At 33.4% G+C, this 19,391-nt stretch overlaps 1 protein-coding gene across 7 annotated transcripts; it reads left to right on the forward strand.

The window, feature by feature from the left end:
• Positions 1-2,890: 2,890 nt before the first annotated feature.
• On the forward strand, positions 2,891-18,716 carry LOC136998334 (F-box/WD repeat-containing protein 4-like). 7 transcript variants are annotated; one of them, XR_010888898.1, is made up of 8 exons: positions 2,891-3,440; positions 4,807-5,088; positions 5,155-5,323; positions 5,391-5,566; positions 12,111-12,221; positions 16,372-16,668; positions 18,168-18,327; positions 18,404-18,716. XR_010888898.1 is itself a non-coding variant. In XM_067350864.1 (7 exons), the coding sequence occupies exons 1-7, from the start codon at positions 3,256-3,258 to the stop codon at positions 18,460-18,462; spliced, it is 1,098 nt and encodes a 365-aa protein (XP_067206965.1). In that variant the 5' UTR covers positions 2,898-3,255; the 3' UTR covers positions 18,463-18,716. The 7 variants fall into 7 exon arrangements, 5 of the variants coding, with proteins under 5 accessions (XP_067206965.1, XP_067206964.1, XP_067206968.1 ...); XM_067350864.1 differs by lacking the exon at positions 16,372-16,668 and having other exon boundaries at positions 2,898-3,440; positions 18,168-18,283; XM_067350863.1 differs by lacking the exon at positions 16,372-16,668 and having other exon boundaries at positions 2,907-3,440.
• Positions 18,717-19,391: the final 675 nt, after the last annotated feature.

The following is a 19,391-nucleotide window of genomic DNA, read 5'->3' on the forward strand; positions in this document are numbered from 1 at the left end:
ACCATCAGGGTGTGTTGTGAACATGAAGAATAGAGACCAGGAGGACGAACTAAGGGCGGTATTCATAGTCCGTTCTTATATTCAAGATCGTCTTAAGCACGAACTTATATTCGCTCTCTTCGTCAGACACAATCTATGTGTGACGAAGAGAGCGAATATAAGTCCGTGCTTAAGACGATTTTAAATATAAGAACGGACTATGAATACCGCCCTAAGCTTTCAGAAATGCGACGAAAATCAGGTTTCTGAAATGGTATTGGTGGTGCTCGGTAGGCGACGTTCGAATCACAAAACTCCTCACATATACTTGCGTACACACAGTAAAGGTGCAATTTCACGTAGCGTCAAAAAGCTAGCGGCTACCCCCACTCTGTGATACATTTCCTCTCAATAGTAAGCTGCCGATAAAACGCCGGCCGCTAAACGCCCGCTACTTTTTCATGGAGCGACAAATTGCTAGTCGCTGTGGATTTATATTTTCTGTATTTTTTAAATTTTTTCTATAGATTTAAATTCGTGTATAAAACTGACAATTAGGATGCGTGTCAAAGTGCGTTTAAACTGTCCAAACAGTATTTTATCGACAACATTACAAAATACATTGCCATCAGTAATAGCTAAAGAGATTAAGAAACGACGAATACTGGTGTTGTGTGCAATTATGCGAAAATTGCAAAAAAACAATTTTTATTTCCTATAAAGCAAAATACAATATTAATTCCATGCTTTGCAATTCCAAGGACGATGTATCAGTTCAAACATTAAATAGAGGCTAAATAGAGGTTATGTACAAAGATATGTTACTGCAAATCCTTTCAGGCATTAGGCCAATATACAATCTATTAAATAATTAATATTAATAACACATTATACACAAACCTTGTTCCAATGTTCACTGTCGTTGTCGTTGAAACTCATTTTTTGTTGATACAACTGATACAACATTCAAACCAATTCAAACACGTCTATTTTTCGCTCGAGTTGGGCCTTTCCGAACTTCAAGCGGCAAAACGACGCATCGACCAAAAGCGCCAGAGTGGGGAGAGCCGCTAGCGTTTTGACGCTACGTGAAATTGCACCTTAAGGCTGAATTCCCACTGAGTGCGTCGCGTCACGCGTCATCCAATCAAAACACATATTTTATATGTGTTGTATAATACATATTATACAACACATATAAAATATGTGTTTTGATTGGTGACGCGTGACGCGACGCACTCAGTGGGAATTCAGCCTTACCTTTGACTACGAAAATATGGACTGCTAAAGCCAACTTGATTTGTTATCCAAGATCTGTGGCGACACCGTGTGGCAGCGGGGCCGGGAATAATCCATACAATAGTGTGCATGTCAAAGGTGCGTGGTGTTTAGTGCATGATATCGGTTTGAATTTTTTACAATAATTTAAATATATAAAAATGGTGTTATATTGTTTTGTGGAAGGTTGCGAATCGAGGAAATATAAAAAAAGGAAAATAAATGACTTTAGCCTGCAGTTTTATGGGTCTAAGGGCCTACCTAGACAAACTTGCATAGTCGCATAAACATATATATAAGAAAATTGATCGGTTCATGAACAAATGCATAAGAAAATGGATCTATCAATTTCCTTATGCATATGTTTATGCGACTATGGGCCGTTTCAACCAACGTGGTTTAAGAAATTAAACGCTAGTGACATTCGGTTATCTTAATTTAACCTGAATATTGGTTTCTACCAATTATTTAACGGCGTTAAAATATCTGTAAACCGAGTTTAAGTTAAACGGTCGATCTCGACCGTTTAAAGTAATTAAACGCCGGTTTTTAGAAATGTTACTAGCAATACTCTATTTTTATTTCTATACATCATATCATCAAATATGTATCCTGACCTTTATTGAATATTATCTTGTCTAAACTCAAACTCAACACTCATTGATAGTGTTTGACACGTTACAGATACGTTAAAATAATTGTAAAAAATTATTATTATTATTTTGATGATATAATAGCGTGTTTTAATCCTTTGTGGTCTTCAGATTCTGATAATAAAAATATATTGAACAATGTTCAGGCAGGCATAAATATACGAGATATTATATTTGATATGATGAAGAGCGATTGAATCAACGGCCCTGTCTTGTGACAGCCGCGTGATCGGTTGTTTTGGAATCGCTACTACATGCTAAGATCGTGATTTCTTCGGCGCGCGCGCCCGTGGTCTGACGACGGGAAGACTCGAATTTTGATTTGTCCGCTTGACGATCGGCAGTAGACGGCCTTTAGCAGTCAGTCAGTCGAGTGTACCTCCAGAACAATTTGAACAAAGAAGAAAAAGATTTAAACAGCGAGTTAATTACTTTGGAACATTAGATGACGTCGAATTTAAAATGCGATTTAGATTAAGTAAAGATTTGGTATAATTAATATTGGAACATATTAGAGGAAGGTTAGAATTTTTGATAAATAAGTAAATTCTTTAGTATTATTTTATAATTATAATTACAAATCTAAATTATATATATATATATTTCCTAAAAATAATGCAGTGTCTCCTATAAAGCAATTATTATTTACACTATCCAGATAACAAAATGCCCGCACAGTGCTATCATGGTGCTCGCACATCGTGCGGATTATCCGTGTATACGTAACGTAATACTATTATTATTATTACATCATTGTTATTACGTAATTATATACGTAATAAAATATTATTACGTAATTATTATACGTAACGTAATACTATAAATTTTAGCGTATTGAAGTGAATAGGAGCATGTTGAGGCATGCGACGCGAACAAACTTTTGGTCGAAGTTGCCCTAAGTTTTAATCACAGACGTAGTAAGATAGACTGCTCACGACGTTCGTAGAGTGTTGAGAGTTTAGAAAGAGTAAAGTGGAGTAAAGGCCAATATCCACGATGCTAGAAATCGGTCCGAGATCACGATCCGAAAAACATATGGCCAATTAAATTGCCGATTTTCCATAAAAAATGCAAGTTGATTGGTTATACATTTCTTTTACCGATTTCTAGCATCGTGGACATTGGCCTTAAAAAGAATTTGAATAGAATCTTTTTCTCTATCACACATACTCTTCCTAGCTGAGTTAAAAGGAGATAGCTATTCTATTGAAATTGTGCATTATTTATACGCGCTCCGCTTAGGTATAGAGATAGAGAAGAGAACGTGCAGTCTATACTTACTACGTCTATGGTTATAACTGTAGTGTCCATTCTGGCGTTGTAACGTTTAATTAGAAAAACAAATATGTCTTTTTTGTACAATTTGCCGAACGAGCTACTGATAGTAATTTTCAGATTCTGTGATGTATATACTTTATCACAGATTAGTATGGTATGCAAACAATTTTGTCATGTATCATATATGATATTAAATGAAAAAGCTAACCAGTTGCTTGTCACGAATCAGGTGTCGGAAAAATTTAGTGAACGGTAAGTGAAATAAAGCTTAATCTTTATTTGTATTTCTATTTATTCTAGAATTTTCTGTTCAACATGATTAAACCAATTTTTTGATAATTTTCCGTTCAATTTACGCTACGTGAGTTGTATGGCCTGTGATCGTGAGCTCCACGTGTCGAGTTCATTGAACTATATAACATACTGGAAAGCACACAAGTTGAGATTTTGCTCAATGACGTCGAGTCGAAGGAGAAAGTTGCCAAGTGGTTATGTTTATTTTGTGTCGCACGTTTATCTAAATGGAAAAATAATTATAATCTCCATAGCAGATGATGCCTTTTTAGCTAAAAACATACACCTGCATACGCAGTACGCAGTAAAGTTGCGAATGCTTAACAGAGACGCTTGAAATGTTTGTTACTTATGGTAGTTTTCCACACAAGCGACACAAAAGTATTATTCTCTCTGTTGCTCATTGAATATCGAACAAAGACAGAGATACTTGTATCGATTTGTGACAACTTGTGTTCTTTGCTGGAAAACATATATTAGAATCACCTTGTACGCTGAGAAAATGTAGGCGGAACGAATAGTAGCACGTTAGTGAGACAGAGAAGACGATACCTTATAGCAATGGCCTTTGTCGCACAGGCTGGCGTCAACTTGAGACAAAGGAGCGCTTGTTCCAGTAAGTATATAGTTCAATGAGTACAACTGCCGAAATCTGGTAATACACTACTCAGAATCAAGTATCCATATCAATATAATACTGGTGAACCAATAATATTTTTTTGTAAGAAACATATTATGCAATTTTAAATATATTCTAATTTTAAATTAGATAACTTTTTTGACTAATTCTAAATAAATTTGTAGCAATATGCTAGCAATTATTCGCTATTTTAATATAAATTCAAATTTTTTATTAACACATAATGATGCAAGTTAACAAATAATCCAATGACATTATTAATCACTTCCAAATTAATCCAAATTTGTCTTGTTAAAAATATTAATAGAAAAGTGTTTTTAAATAACAAAAATATTATTTTCAAATATAGTATAACATTTGTTGATAAAACATTTCATATATTACTCTTAAATCAAAGCTTTTTATCGTTTCTTAGTTATGCAAAATTTGATTAAATTCTTTAACCATGTTTTTTTAGAATACATTTTAATATTTACATAATTTTAGAAGATAAAGTATTCTTGATCCCTGCATACACAAAGTAATTTCCCACCCAACAATGTAACTGTTACGTACAAGACATGTTACATTGCAGTTATGTTGAATGAGAAATGATAATATTAATGTTATGTTACTGTTAATTTGTGTTTGTCAGGATTTTACATAAAATCCCATTGAAGAACATACGTCTTGTTTTTTTTACAGATGTAAATCACTATTAACTTTGTATAATTCTAAATTTATTACGCATTACAACTGGAAACATGGAATATATAAAGAAAATAAAATATGTGAATTACGTACAGCAATTTATAATAAAATTTGGGTAAAAATGACTAAAAATACAGTTGCACTTTTCCATATAAATAGTTTTATTGCTTATAACCGCACACAAAACGGTACTTTAGAAAGACAGGTTGACAAAAATTGCGACTCTTTGATTGGTGACGTTACATATTGCAATGATGTAATTATAAGTTGTCATTCGTGAGTATTTTTTTATGCACATTGTTATGTTTATTTCTTTTTTTTTTTTAACAAAAATTCTTGCAGAGATGGTAGTCTCAGATTCTGGAGAATTCAATCACGGGGAAAAAATACAAATTATTTTGCACAATTAAAAATACAGAGCAAGGTACATAATGATACTATTAATCTATTAGATGCAACATCTCAACATATTATATTAGGTTGTTGGAGTGGTAAAAATGCTACAGTAAAGGTAAGAGAATTAAAAAATTTGTAATAATGCTATAGTTGTAGTATGTAAAAAATCCGATCTTATTTAGATACAGAAAAATATATATGAAAAAGATGGTTGTGAGGAAAGAAACCAAATATTCTATAGGAAGGACGGTGACGTGAATTCAATTTCATTTGACCCTATAGGAACAAAATTTGCTGCTAATATCTATGATCGAGAAGATCGTCGAAACTCGGTTCTAATTTATGACATTGATAAAAGGTAAGTTATATTTTAATTAATTAATCGGTTTCTACAGATGTTCGATTAAACATTTACTATATTTGTACCATTGAGTTATATAACATACTGGAAAAGGCCTTGAAGAAGTGGAATTGATTCCACTGGCAAAAAGAGAGAGATATATTGTCGGGGGTTGTTTGTCTTCTTTGCAATGTTATTAATTGGCTAGCGATAATTATCTGTATTGTAAAGCCAGAACTAAAAACATTCTTGTAGAATTTCTATTTTTTTGAAGACAATTTTTAACCATAATTAAAAGATCTATAAAAATTTATATAAATAATATATATTATATTTATCATCATCAACCTTTTTACGAATAAAATCATAGACAGCCATTAACTGCTATTGCGGCGTATTTTTTTTTATTTTATTTATTTTATTTAATCCTTGCCTTGCGGCTTAGGATGGCTTCCGGTACATAATACATTCTTCATTAATACAAAAATATAAAATACAATACAAAACAAAACATCTTGGATCCAAACTTACGAACTTACAACTTACGAACTTAAATTCTAAAATCCTAAATATACATCTATAACTAAATCTAAATTTTGCTTTGAAATTCTATTCTCCAGTCTAAAGATCTGACTATCTATAATCTAATCTCTCGCAGATCAACTCAGCTATTAATCAACTCTGAAATAAACTCTTAAATAGACTTTTAAATAAACTTTGAAATAAACTTTTAAACTTTGCACTTTCAATTCTTTGGCTTTCACTTTATATATTTATTTTGACTCTCTGATTGCCCTGTCTTTTCTTTCTTTCTTTTTGTGACTTCCTCCCTTTTTTCCCTCCCTTCCGATTCCTTTCCTTTCTCCTCCAGTCTCTTTTCTTCTCTTATTCTATCTATCCGTTTCATCATTTTCTTTCCTCCTCCGTCTTCTTTCAAAACTCTTCTACTGTCATTTCATCCTTTGTCTCTTCGCATTTCTTCAAGATATGTACTATAATTTCTGTTCCTTCTCCGCATATTCTACATCTCTTTTCTGCCTCCTCCAACCAGTGTTGACTTCATTTCGTTTCGCTCCCGCATCTGTATCTCGCTATCATATTTCTTTCTTTCTTATTTCTTTTTCCTTTTAAATATAATGGTGTTTCTTCTGTCATTATGTTTTTATATATCTCATTGTACTTTGATTCTTCTATTTTCTTTCTTTTCACTTCTTCTTTTCTTGCTATTCTTTCCATTATTTCCCGCGCTATCTTCTTCGTCTCTTCCTTTTCTCTCTTTTCGTTCCATTCCTCTTTGCTTATTCCAGCCTTCTCTAACACTTCTTTTCTCCTTCTTTCCCATTTGCTTTCCTCCCTGCTTCTTCTCTTTTTCTCTAGTTCTTTTATACATTCTACTACTAGCTTTTTTTCTGTCTTCCTCGCCGTTTCCTCATACTTAATGGCTCTCATCATAGCTTCCATTCTTAATTCCCTCATCTTCGTTTCCTCCTTCAGAATATAATTCGGTGTCCTTCTATCCAGTCCAAGAATCCACTTTACATATTTTCTTTTTATCCCATCTAGTCTTTCTTCCTTGTTCCAGCCCCATATTTCTGCTCCATATAATGCTATGTTTCCTACCAATGCGTTAAACATCTTCATTCTTCTTATATAATCATCCCTGAATACTCTTTCTCCGATACTCCATGTCATTTTCATCGCTATCGTTGCTCTTCTTATTCTTTCCATTATATGTTTCTCTGCTCCTCCATTCTTTTGCATAATGTATCTTAAATATCTCATTCTCTTTACTTCTTTTATGGGTTCTTCTCCCCATCTCCAATCTCTTTTCTTTACTCGTCCTCTTCCTCTCTCAAACACCATCACCTTTGATTTTTCTAGGCTCAATATTAAGTCCTTCTTTTCTAAGTATTTTTTAAACCTTTTTATCATTCCTTTCAGGTCCTGCTCCCTTTGTGCCACCAGAACAATATCGTCAGCGTACATGATCGTCCAAAACTTTTTATTGCCTACTACTATCCCTCTCGTCTGTTTTTTCCTCATTTCTGCCTCCAAGTCCATAATATATATATTAAATAGCGTAGGGCTTATAGGACATCCTTGCCTTACTCCTGTACTTGTCCAAAACTCCTCCGATTTTCTTTTTGCTACTTTTACCATATTCTTCATCTCTTTGTAAGTTTCCATGATCCTCTTCCTCAGTCTTTCTCCTATTTCTATCCTTTTCAGCATCTCTCCTAATTTCCTCCTATCTACTTTATCGAACGCTGCTTTAAGATCCGCGAAAAACGCAAATATCTTTCCTTTCTTCTTCCTTAATTCTCTATTTGCTATGTAATTCAAAACGTAAATTGCGTCTGTCGTTCCTCTTCCTTCTCTGAATCCAAACTGTCCTTCCCCCAGCTTCCTTTCTATTTTCTTCCTTAATCTCTCATTTAATATATTCGCGTAGATCTTGTATGCCGTGTCCATCAATGTCACTCCCTTGTAGTTTTTTGCTTCTCCTTTCTTTCCTTTCTTATATATTGGACTAATTAGACATTTATTCCATTCTTCTGGGATTCCTCCCTCCTTCCATATCTTATTTATTAATCTCAAAAATACCTCTCCTACTTCCTCCGACATCAATCTCCACGCTTCGTTCTCTATCCCATTCTCCCCTGGTGCTTTTCCTGTCTTCAATTTCCTCAGTTGCCTTACAAATTCCTCCCTCGATATTTCTTCATTTTCCTCCTCGATCTTCTGTATCTCTTCCTCTTTTCTTCTCTTCTTCTCCAGAGTCATTTTTTCTTTTTTTCCTCCTAACAATTCCATAAAGTGGACATTCCATTTTTCCATATCTATATTCTCATCTATTCCTTCTCTTTTCTTCCTAAATTTATTTATATATTTCTACGCTTCTTCCTCTGTTCTTATTAATTTTATTTTTTGTTTTTCTTCCTCTGCATGCTTTCTCTTTTCTTCTTTACACCATTTTCTATATTCCTTCCTTTTTTTCACATATTCCCCTCTGTCAATCTTGCCTTTTTCCAGTTTTCTCAGTTCTTTTTTCAGCTTCCTCTTTTTTATTTTCCATACTTTGCTATGCCATTCCTTCTTTCCTAATTTCCATGGTGTTATTCTTTTCTCCACTTTCATAATCGAATCTCTCACTTTCTCTTACATTTCCTTCCATATCTCTCCATTCTCCGTCTTCTTGCATCCCCATCCCTTACATTTTCCATGGTAATACTCTACTCCTTCTTCTGACCGTATGCTTCTTTCAATCTTGACCACATTACTTTTTCTCATCTTTTTCTTTTTTCTACCTTTCAATTCCACTTCCACCGGTACATGATCCGATTCTGTTCTATTACCTTCCTCCACTTTTTTTACCTCTTCAATTGCCTTTTCATTCGATACCACATAGTCTATCACCGATGTTCCCAACTCTCTGATATATGTCCATCCACCTTCCTTCTCAAAACTTCCATTTAGAATCATCCATCCTCTCTCTCTTATTTTATTTAACATTACTCTTCCTTCCCCATTTATCACTTTGTCTTTTGATCTTCTTTTCTCTTCTTCCTTTCTTTCTGTTTCATTTCCCACTCCTATCGGTCCTCCTTCTGCCCCTTCTGTCCTCGCATTGAAATCTCCTCCTAACAACAGATAACCTTCCTTTTCCTCTTCTATCTCTTTCCTTATATTGTCTAATGTTTCTTCATTATTTTGACTGTATAATGTGACAATTCTCCATCTATTTTTATTGTATATAAAACTAATCTCCATTGCTCCCTTATTTATTTCCTTTACCTTAATTCCTTCCAAATCTTTCCTTATTGCTGTTATGACTCCACCTTTAGCTCTTCTCTTTATATTCTCCTTTATTGTTGGTATATAGTTCCATTCATATCTATTCGACACTTTCTTACTGATCTTCTTCTATTTTTCCTCCTCCATCCATGTTTCTGTTAATTTTATTATGTCAAAATCTTCCAAATAGTCCCATGTTTTTTCACATTTATTTGATAATCCTGCTATATTCCAGAAACAGATTCTTAAACCCCCCTCTCCATCTTCCTCCTCCTCTTCGTCCTGTTTCTCTTTTTCTCATTCCTTTCTCCCTCTTCTTTCCTCCTCCAATTTTTCTTTCTTCTCATTCCATTTGTACCATTTTCCCTTCAAATATATCTTCTTGTATCCAATTTTTGTTTTGCTGTCTCTTTTCTCTCTTTCCTCTCTTGCCTTATTTCTTATTTTTGTTGTATCTCCCGCTCTCTTCTTGTTAAATCATCTTCTATTATTATTCCCTTCTTTAACTCTTTTTTCTTATTCATGATCTCTTTTTTTTGCTCCCAGCTTTCTATCTTTGCCATCACTAAATTTCTTCTTTTATTTTGTCTTATTTTTCTTGTCTTACCTATCTTTACCTTCACTTTTAGGTTATCCTCTAAAAATTCTATCACTTCCTGCTTTAAATTCTCCTTTTCCCATTTCACACCTTTTATTACAATGTTATTCCTTCTATCCTCTCTCTCCTTTTTTTCATTTATTCATTCCACCGTTGCTATTCTCCTGTCCAGTGATTCTTTCTCATTTCTCCACTCTTCTCTTTCTTTCTTTTTTCCTCCTCCTTTTCTCTTCTCTCTTCTGTTATTTGTTCTTTCATTCTTTCCATCTTTTCTCTCATTTCTTTCCTCATTTCTTCTATCTCTCTTATTATTTTCTCCAATCCTTTCTCCCACATATTCTCTCCTGTGACATATTTTTCCATCGTCTTTTCCTCTCTCTTGCTCTTGCTCCTACTCACTGTCTGCTTCCCCGTCGTTGGCGCCATCTTTCGGCTTTCCTTTCTACTATTTCTCTTTTCTATCCTGCCTGTGTCTTGCTACTCCCTAACCTCTTCTCTTATCGCCGACTTTCCCCTTCTTATTACTTTAATTCTCCTTTCTCAATCCCTTCACCCTCACTTCCTCACCTTCCTTATCGCCTCCTCCTACTCTCCACTCACTCTCCTGCTAATCCGTCCTTTTTTGCTCCTTTAATCTAATAATTTTCCATCTGACTTTCTTCGCCTATTCGCTCTCTACTCTGTCTCAACCGGAAGTCATTGCGGCGTATTTTATAACAGTAATAAACGTAAACAGAGACAGACACTCCCCGGTCACTATTGGAGTTATCCACTTTCAGCCGTTTCAAAGTTAAAAATTAGCAAAATGTGTTTGCGAGACCAATTGTCACATCCAATTGTCCATAAATCATCTGTTTTTATATTGACGTCCTCATAACCACCATGATCTTGTCTGGATCATCTTCCGATCTTGCCTTTGTTGGACGGATCACCTGTCGATTTTGCCTTTATTAGCCAAATTACCTGCCGATTGTGTCTTTATTGGCTGGATCGATCACCGATCTTACCTTCGTTGGCTGGACATCTTACCATAAAAACCTCGATAACCGAACCGCCTGACCCAAAGTTGATAAAATTATAGTATTTTAAATAGGTGGCTAGAAGGACTATAAGCATATGCAATCAAAAATAGGGAGTTTCATTTAAAAAATTCAAAGTGACCTCTGATCTTGGCGACGCCATCCAAGCTCAAACTGATAAGATCAGTAAAAAAATTTTTTTAAACCTTACAACTTTTATCTGAAACAGTTTTTAATAAAACTAATAGTTTTTGAGATATTCTGGGGTTTCGACCTTTTTTATATACTATTATAGTTTAGTGAGCGGAATGGTCCACTGTGGAAAAGACAGAACTACATTAGACGGGGATGTCTGTTTTTTGTTTACCTTCGTTTTTAATATCCTACCATAACGATAGGAAATGTGGAAGTAAAACAGACGTCTTTGTCTACTATTGTTATTCTTTGGCCACAAACACATTGGTTCTTATGAGAAAGGCTCATTCTAGTATATGCTCGCATATGCGCTTTACGAAACGCAGCCTATGTATATATATATATATATATTTATATATATATGGTTCAGTGATGTACTTGTTGCAGCTATACGCATGCGATCTAGTAAATTACTAGAAATGCTGTGTGCTGTTTGATGCATTTTTAGAGTTGTGTGAAGTTAGCCTATCTAATAAAAATTTTTAATTTTTTTTCAATTTTTATGCGTCAAATCGATTGATAGAAAATCGATTTGTTGGTCCCAATTGTGCCTTTTAGAATGATTGTTGGTGGATTATATATTAATTATAACAAAATAATAATTTTCAATAGCGCACATATTGCACATGGGCGACTCTCAACCGTGAAGTTAGTCACTCTGGAAATAATGGCTGCGCTATTAAAAATTATTATTTTTTATAATTAATAAATAATCCACCAACAATTATTCTAAAAGGCACAATTGAGACCAATAATCGATTTTCTATCGATTTGACGCGTAAGAATTGAAAAAAATCAAAAATTTCTATTAGGTAGACTAACTTTGCACTAATATTTATTTTATTAATAATAATTAAATTAACAACCAACAATTAACTACAATTGTTGAAAATTAGAAAAGTTAAATTTGGTAAGCCAATTTCACAGAGCTACAAATTAATGAAAGGTATTTTAGTTCTCAGATAATGGAGAAAAAATATGATGGTTCTTTTGATCAATTACTATGGGAGGATCCTCACACTATTCTCACGTTGACTGCGGATTATATTAAAAAGATAGATATGAGGTAATCAGTAAACTAAGGCACTATAAAACGTGAGTATTCTCACGTCTGCTCACGTCTCCATTTTTGTTCCATTCCTCCACTCCTTGCCCTTTCGCCTCTGTCTCTGAGCTAAGAAGCTTATGATAATTAGGTTATGGCTTCTAAGCTGCTCGAACTCTGTGTTTACGTGTATTTTGATTATCCGACTGTGAACAAAAAAAAGATATAAAATACCTTGCTGCGTTGCGGTCGATTGTACCAATAGAACAGAAAAAAGCGCTCGATTATTTTTGTTTCCTGCGGATGATGTTCGCGGACAGTAATGGATACGTAATCTCCGCAGAGAGTCTTGGACACTAACCAAATCATCGTGCCTCTGTGAAGTAAGTTTATTCTCTTATATTTCCAATTTATGTAGCTTTTTCTGTTTGTTTAGAATCATGGATCGTTTTTTTAAGTGTAGTTTAGATTTGTCACCGTTTGAAATTACATAAATATGAATAACTGTAATCAATAAGGACATTTATCTTATAAGCAGTTTTTTTTATTTTAGAAACATTTTGAAGAATCACAGTTTGAGACTGGTCGAGCAAATAATTGGCGAAAATTAAAACTAAACGCCATACCACCACTTTTCGATATATTTGATCCACCTGCAATAAATAAAAATGAAACAGATGAACCAAATACAAATGCCACTGCTGAGAAAGATGTAAGTTTTTATCAAAAGACACGGTAGTGTCTCGCGCCAAGTTCACGCGCAGCGCGCAACGCAAGCGCAAGACCGACCGTGTCTCTTTACGCGAGACGGAAAGTTCAGATGAGCCGAGATTATCGGATTTCAATAACGGCTGGGCCGATTGAGTTGGCAATCGAAAGCGCATACCTAAAATATATAAAGAAAGTATGCTTGTTTTTGCTCTGTGTGCTTTATAAATTAAGATATATGCATCCAAAGTCGAGAAATCTAAAAAAATCATCATTTTTCTCGGATGTCGCTAGAATGTCACGCATGTCTTATTGGTCAGCGTCGTCAGCACGCAACCAATCAGAACGCATTCAACTAATGCGTTCAGATTTTTTTTTCTAAAAGATGTCTTCTCTTTTCTAATTTCTAATATGGCGGCGCACAGACCTGTTAGCTCGCAGCTTTGATAATATTAATTAACATTGATATAATATCGGTCGTAAAATGTATATATATATATATATATATATATAACGTGTTGTGGAGACGAATAAAGATAGTGTATATCAAAATAATAGTATTCTTTATAAAAAAAATTTTTTTTGATCTTAAAGTGCAGAAGTGTAGCAAGACATGCTGATAACACTCTCAGTATTCTGTAATTAGTGGACAGACAAAATAGAAAGTGTACTATGTGCACATGGTATATATTACAAAAAAATGAAATGATATCTATCAAAAAATTACCTTTTTTAAAATAAGATTTAAAAAAGGCGCTAAGTACACGCTCTTGTCACAACTAAAACAAAACCGTATTGTTTAATCTTTCAAAAAAATTGTCGTATATATTAAATCTTTCAAAAAAAACTTGTCATATATTATCAAGAGATATATTAAAACCTTTTAAAAAAAACTTGTTTATATTAAAATTTTCAAAAAAGCTATTATATATACTTTCTACACAAAAATATGATATCAGGAAATGGCACCAAGTGGGACTAAAGAACTATGAAAAAAGTTTTACACTATTTCTATAAAACTCTTTTATAAAATTCTATAAAATTAAAAAATTTTTTAAAATATTAAAAAAATAAAAATATTTAATTAAAAAATGAAAAAATATAAAAAATTTAATCAAAATAAAAAGATATTTATTAAAAAATGCAAAAAACCTTGGCGCTGCTACACCACAAAGTATTATAAAGCAATGAAATTAACATGTAATTTACTGTAGCAGCGCCAAGTTTTTTTGCGTTTTTTAATAAATATCTTTTTATTTTAATTAAATTTTTTATATATTTTTTTTTTTTAATTAAATATTTTTATTTTTTTAATATTTAAAAAAATTTTTTAATTTTATAGAATTTTATAGAAATAGTGTAAAACTTTTTTCATAATTCTTTAGTCCCACTTGGTGCCATTTCCTGATATCATATTTTTGTGTAGAAAGTATATATAATAGCTTTTTTGAAAATTTTAATATAAACAAGTTTTTTTTGAAAGGTTTTAATATATCTCTTGATAATATATATGACAGGTTTTTTTGAAAGATTTAATATATACGACAATTTTTTTGAAAGATAAAACAATACGGTTTTGTTTTAGTTGTGATAAGATGATATATTACAGTAAGGTAAAAGAAATAATATATTAATTTGTTTGATTATTATTTATTTATTTATTATTATTATATTTATGAGCGTGACTAATACTCTTGTACACATCGTACGAGTGATTTAATATAAACATAAGATTAATGAAAAAATTTACGTTTTTTTCAGCAGTGGCATTTGTATTTGGTTCATCTGTTTCATTTTTATTCATTGCAAGTGGATCAAGTATATCGAAAAGTGTTGGTATGGCGTTTGGTTTTAATTTCCGCCAATTATCTGCTCGACCAGTCTCAAACTGTGATTCTTCAAAATATTTCTGAAATATAAAAACTGCTTATAAGATAAATGTCCTTGATTATAGTTCATATTTATGTAATTTCAAACGGTGACAAATCTAAACTACACTGGAAAAAAATTTTTGTTGTATTATAAGAAATTCTGACTGATTCTACTAGTACGTTTGTTCAAAAATGGACGAAACAAATTTGTTGTTGGAATTACCAGAAGATTCTGTTAAATTTTATCCTGTTTAAATCTATCAGAATTTCTTGTAAACCTTATTACATCGTGTTGTTAGATTTACAAAACTCTACCAGAATTTCTTGTAAACCTTACCACATTGTGTTGTTAGATTTACAAAACTCTACCAGAATTTCTTGTTAACTTTACTATATCGTTTTGTTAGGTTAACACTACTTTGTAGTTAAAAAACAAGTTCGCTTAGGTATGGTTTTTGTAAAATACTAACAATATATTTTGGTTTAAAGTATACTCAGTGATGTGATGTTTCCTACCGGGCTCCCGGCTCCCGAGCCCGGTAGGAAACATTACATCACTGGTATACATATATTTCATTAAAAAAAAAAAAAACACCACGTAATCATAAAACTTTTCGGATGTAAGGCTGATGGCAGAAACCAAGACGTAAGAACTTATGTATGTCGTAGTCATTTCCACACGTATCCACACAATAACCTTTCACGACTTACGTTTTTCTCTGCCTTACCATACGTCCACGACAGACGTCTACGACAGACATAAGTACTTACTTCTCGTTCTCTGCCATCGGTCTAACTAATATTCCGTAATGGATTCCACGACGCGACGTAAAACTTTAGCGAGCTCAGTTGAGACTGTTCCGACTGCTTAGCGCCATTGCTTCGCGAAAGATCTAATGCGCGCGATACACGCCGCGAGTAGCGAGGGCGCAGTAGCAGTGTAACAAATGAATGCGGCGAATAGTTGATCAACCGTTTAGTGAGTGATGACGAAATTGTTGCAGAGCGCTGCGATTTATGTAAATATAACAAGAAGTTTTGTAGATTCAACAAGAAAACACTTATTCAAATCCTTATAGTAAAGTTAACCAAACGGTGTTGATATAAGGTGTAAAATTTTGTGACGATAACCAGAAATTCTGTTTCGTTTGACTAAAATACGGTCAACCAGAAGAATTTTGTTAATATAATAAAACCATTTTTCTCAGTGTACACTTAAAAAAACGATCCATAGGTCTGTTCTTTATAGCTGAACTGGCTGTACTAGTTCAGAGTTTATCTTTTTCCCTTCACATTGGAAGGAGAAAGATAAACTCTGAACTAGTGCAGCCAGTTCAGCTATAAAAAACAGACCTCTTGATTCTAACAAACAGAAAAAGCTACGTAAATTGGAAATATAAGAGAATAAACTTACTTCACAGAGGCGCGAATATTTGGTTGATGTCCAAGACTCTCTGCGAAGATTACGTATCCATTGCTGTCGACGAACATCATCCGCAGGAAATGCAAATACTCGAACATCTTTTTCTGTTCTATTGGTACAATTGACCGCAACGCAGCAAGGCATTTTGTATCTTTTTTTTTGTTTACAGTCGGATAATCAAAATACACGTAAACACAGAGTTCAAGCAGCTTAGAAGCCATAACCTAATCATCATAAACTTCTCAGCTTATAGCGTTTTCGATTATACAGGATTTGAACGACCCAGGGTTGGTTAATGACGTCATTGCAACCTCTCCACCAATGAAAGACTTGCATTTATAGTAAAATAGTGATTGATCAACCCTGGGTCGTTCAAATCCTGTATAATCGAAAACGCTATTAGCGACAGAGGCGAAAGGGCAAGGAATGGGGGAATAGAACAAAAATGGCGGAGACGTGAGCAGACGTGAGAATACCTACATCTTTAGTGCTCTAAGTAAATTCTATGGCCTAGTTTACACCGATTGTTTAGTACGCGTACCAAATACTAAATCTGCTTCTCCGATAGGTATAAATCGTTTAGTGTAAAATTTACACCAATCAAAGAAGCTGATTTAGTACTTGGTACGCGTACTAAACAATCGGTGTAAACTAAGCCTATACATACTGGAATGAGCATCAAGTAGAGATTTGCCTAATGATTCCGAACCGAGAGAGAAAAAGTTTAAGAGGTAATGTTTATTCTGTCTCGCATATTTATCTAAATGGAAAAATAATAATAATAATTTCCATAGCAGGGGATGCCTTCACTGTCTCTCTATCGGTTTTCTGTCTTACAAACAAGCTCGGCTGGCTTTAACGGCGGTGCTTATTCCAGTATGTACTCAGCAAACACAGAACATTGCAGTGACATTGAGGCAATGTTGCAACATTGCAGCAACATTATTGCAATATTGCAACATTGCCACAATGTTGTTGCAAGATTCTGTGTTTGCTGGGTATGGAGTTCACTGGAGGTAATAAATTTATTATTAACACTAAGGGCAGTATTCATAGTTTATTCTTATATTTAAGATCGTCTCAAGATCTATAGAGAAAAGGTTACCTCATGCGCAAAGAGGAACGAGTGGCAAGAGGGGCAAATGCAGAGAGGGGCGAGCAGCAAAAGGGGCAATGATGATCTCATCGGCGAACAGAAGCTATCTCAGACAGCTACTGTTTGTCGATGAGATCATCATGCTCTCCCTTTCCTTTATCGCCCCTCGCCATCAAGCTGTTTCTAGCTCCCCCCTTACTTCATCGTCCCTCGCCCTTAATCGGTTTTACTGAGGTAACCTTCTCTCTATAGGTCTTGAGATCGTCCTAAGTCATCGTCGTCGTCGTCTTAAGATACTACCCACACAGCACAAAACATCCTATAACATCTTAGGAATATCTCAATGTCCTGAGGTAATCCTGAAGTAATCCTCAGGACATTGAAATATCTCTAAGATGTCATAGGATATTTTGTGCTGTGTGGGTAATATGGCTTTTTGTTTGGTTTGTAGCATCTTCCCAGCAAATACAGAACATTGCAGCAACATTGTGGCAATGTTGCAATATTGCTGTAATGTTGCTACAATTTTTTTTTATCTACGTAAACAAAAAAAAAATGTTGCTACAATGTTGCAACATTGCCGCAATGTTACTGTAATGTTCTGTGTTTGCTGGGTTAAGATAATTTTTAAGACGATCTTAAATATAAAAATAGACTATGACTTAGTTTACACCGATTGTTTAGTACGCGTACCAGGTACTAAATCTGCTTTTCCGATAGGTATAAATCGTTTAGTGTAAAATCCAGACCAATCAAAGAAGCAGATTTAGTACTTGGTACGCGTACTAAACAATCGGTGTAAACTAAGTCTATGAATACAGCTCTTAAATGGCCATTTAATTTAGTTATATTCACTACTGTGATTTCAGAACATCCGAATTTGTACATATATGCAATATTTCACCCATTCGAGAGCACAGTTACGATGGATTAACATGTTTCTCATCAGATCATCTAAACACTATAATGACGGGGACAAGTTATGGTAAAGTTATTTTATGGGATCAGAGACAAAGTGCTCCCATTCAAGTTTGTATTACTTTCAGATTTTATGTTTCTTGTATTTTATTAGTGACATATTATTAACTGTCTTAAAAATTTTTAGATGTATCCAATGAGATCTGTAAAAAGACCTCATACCCGTTATTCCGTATGGATTTATAATATACAATTTGATAGCACTCATCTGTATGCTGTTACAAAGGATAGTTTATATGAATTGGACTTTAAGGGAAGAGACCACCTTGACCTACGAAAAAAAAGAGCCTATGACAAAAAAATAAAAAAATTTTTTGTCAATTTTTTTTAAAGTATTTTTTTTTAAAAATTAATAAAAATTGTGTCTTTTATTATATTTTAAATCTTTACATAAATTATATATTTAATGTCATAAAATAAAAAATTAATAATAAATATTTGTACATAAAATAATTGCTTCAAAAATCCTTATTTCCCAAAATATAGCATTAGTGTATGCAATGTTATGCAGAAACTATTTGTTCGAAACAAAAAAATTTTTCATTTTTTGCACTGATAGTTAATTTACAGACAATCATATCTCCAACTCAACAACGTATAACGTTTATTTCGAAACATTTTATAAAATTTTTATATAAAATTTTTATTTTAAATTAATTTTAAATAAAAACAACAAACTTGTTTAAAAAAAAAATGTTTTATATAAACTACGTATTACGCGCGTTATTCCTACATTTGGAACAAATAACATATCGACGTGCTATGCTCGCCATTTCTGTGTAAGAAATTAATAAAGAACATTCCCAGTAAACAAAAGTTAACAGTAACATAACGTTAAAGTTATAATTTCCCACTCAACAATGTAACTGCAATATAACATGCTTTGTACGTAACAATTATATTGTTGAATGAGAAATTATAATATTAATGCATTTGTTACGCAAATTTTGTGTTCATGTGAACGATGAGATCTGAATATTACGTTACGCAATACGTATTACGCGAAAAATATCAATTCATGGGACTGCACCCTAAAACTTTCCTATTTACTGTTTTCAGCGAAAGTACTTTTCTGACGAGATATTCGACTGTTTCTATACTTTTGGGGTACCCTG

Source organism: Linepithema humile, chromosome 3 (genome assembly GCF_040581485.1).
Source record: "Linepithema humile isolate Giens D197 chromosome 3, Lhum_UNIL_v1.0, whole genome shotgun sequence".
NCBI lineage: Eukaryota > Metazoa > Arthropoda > Insecta > Hymenoptera > Formicidae > Linepithema > Linepithema humile.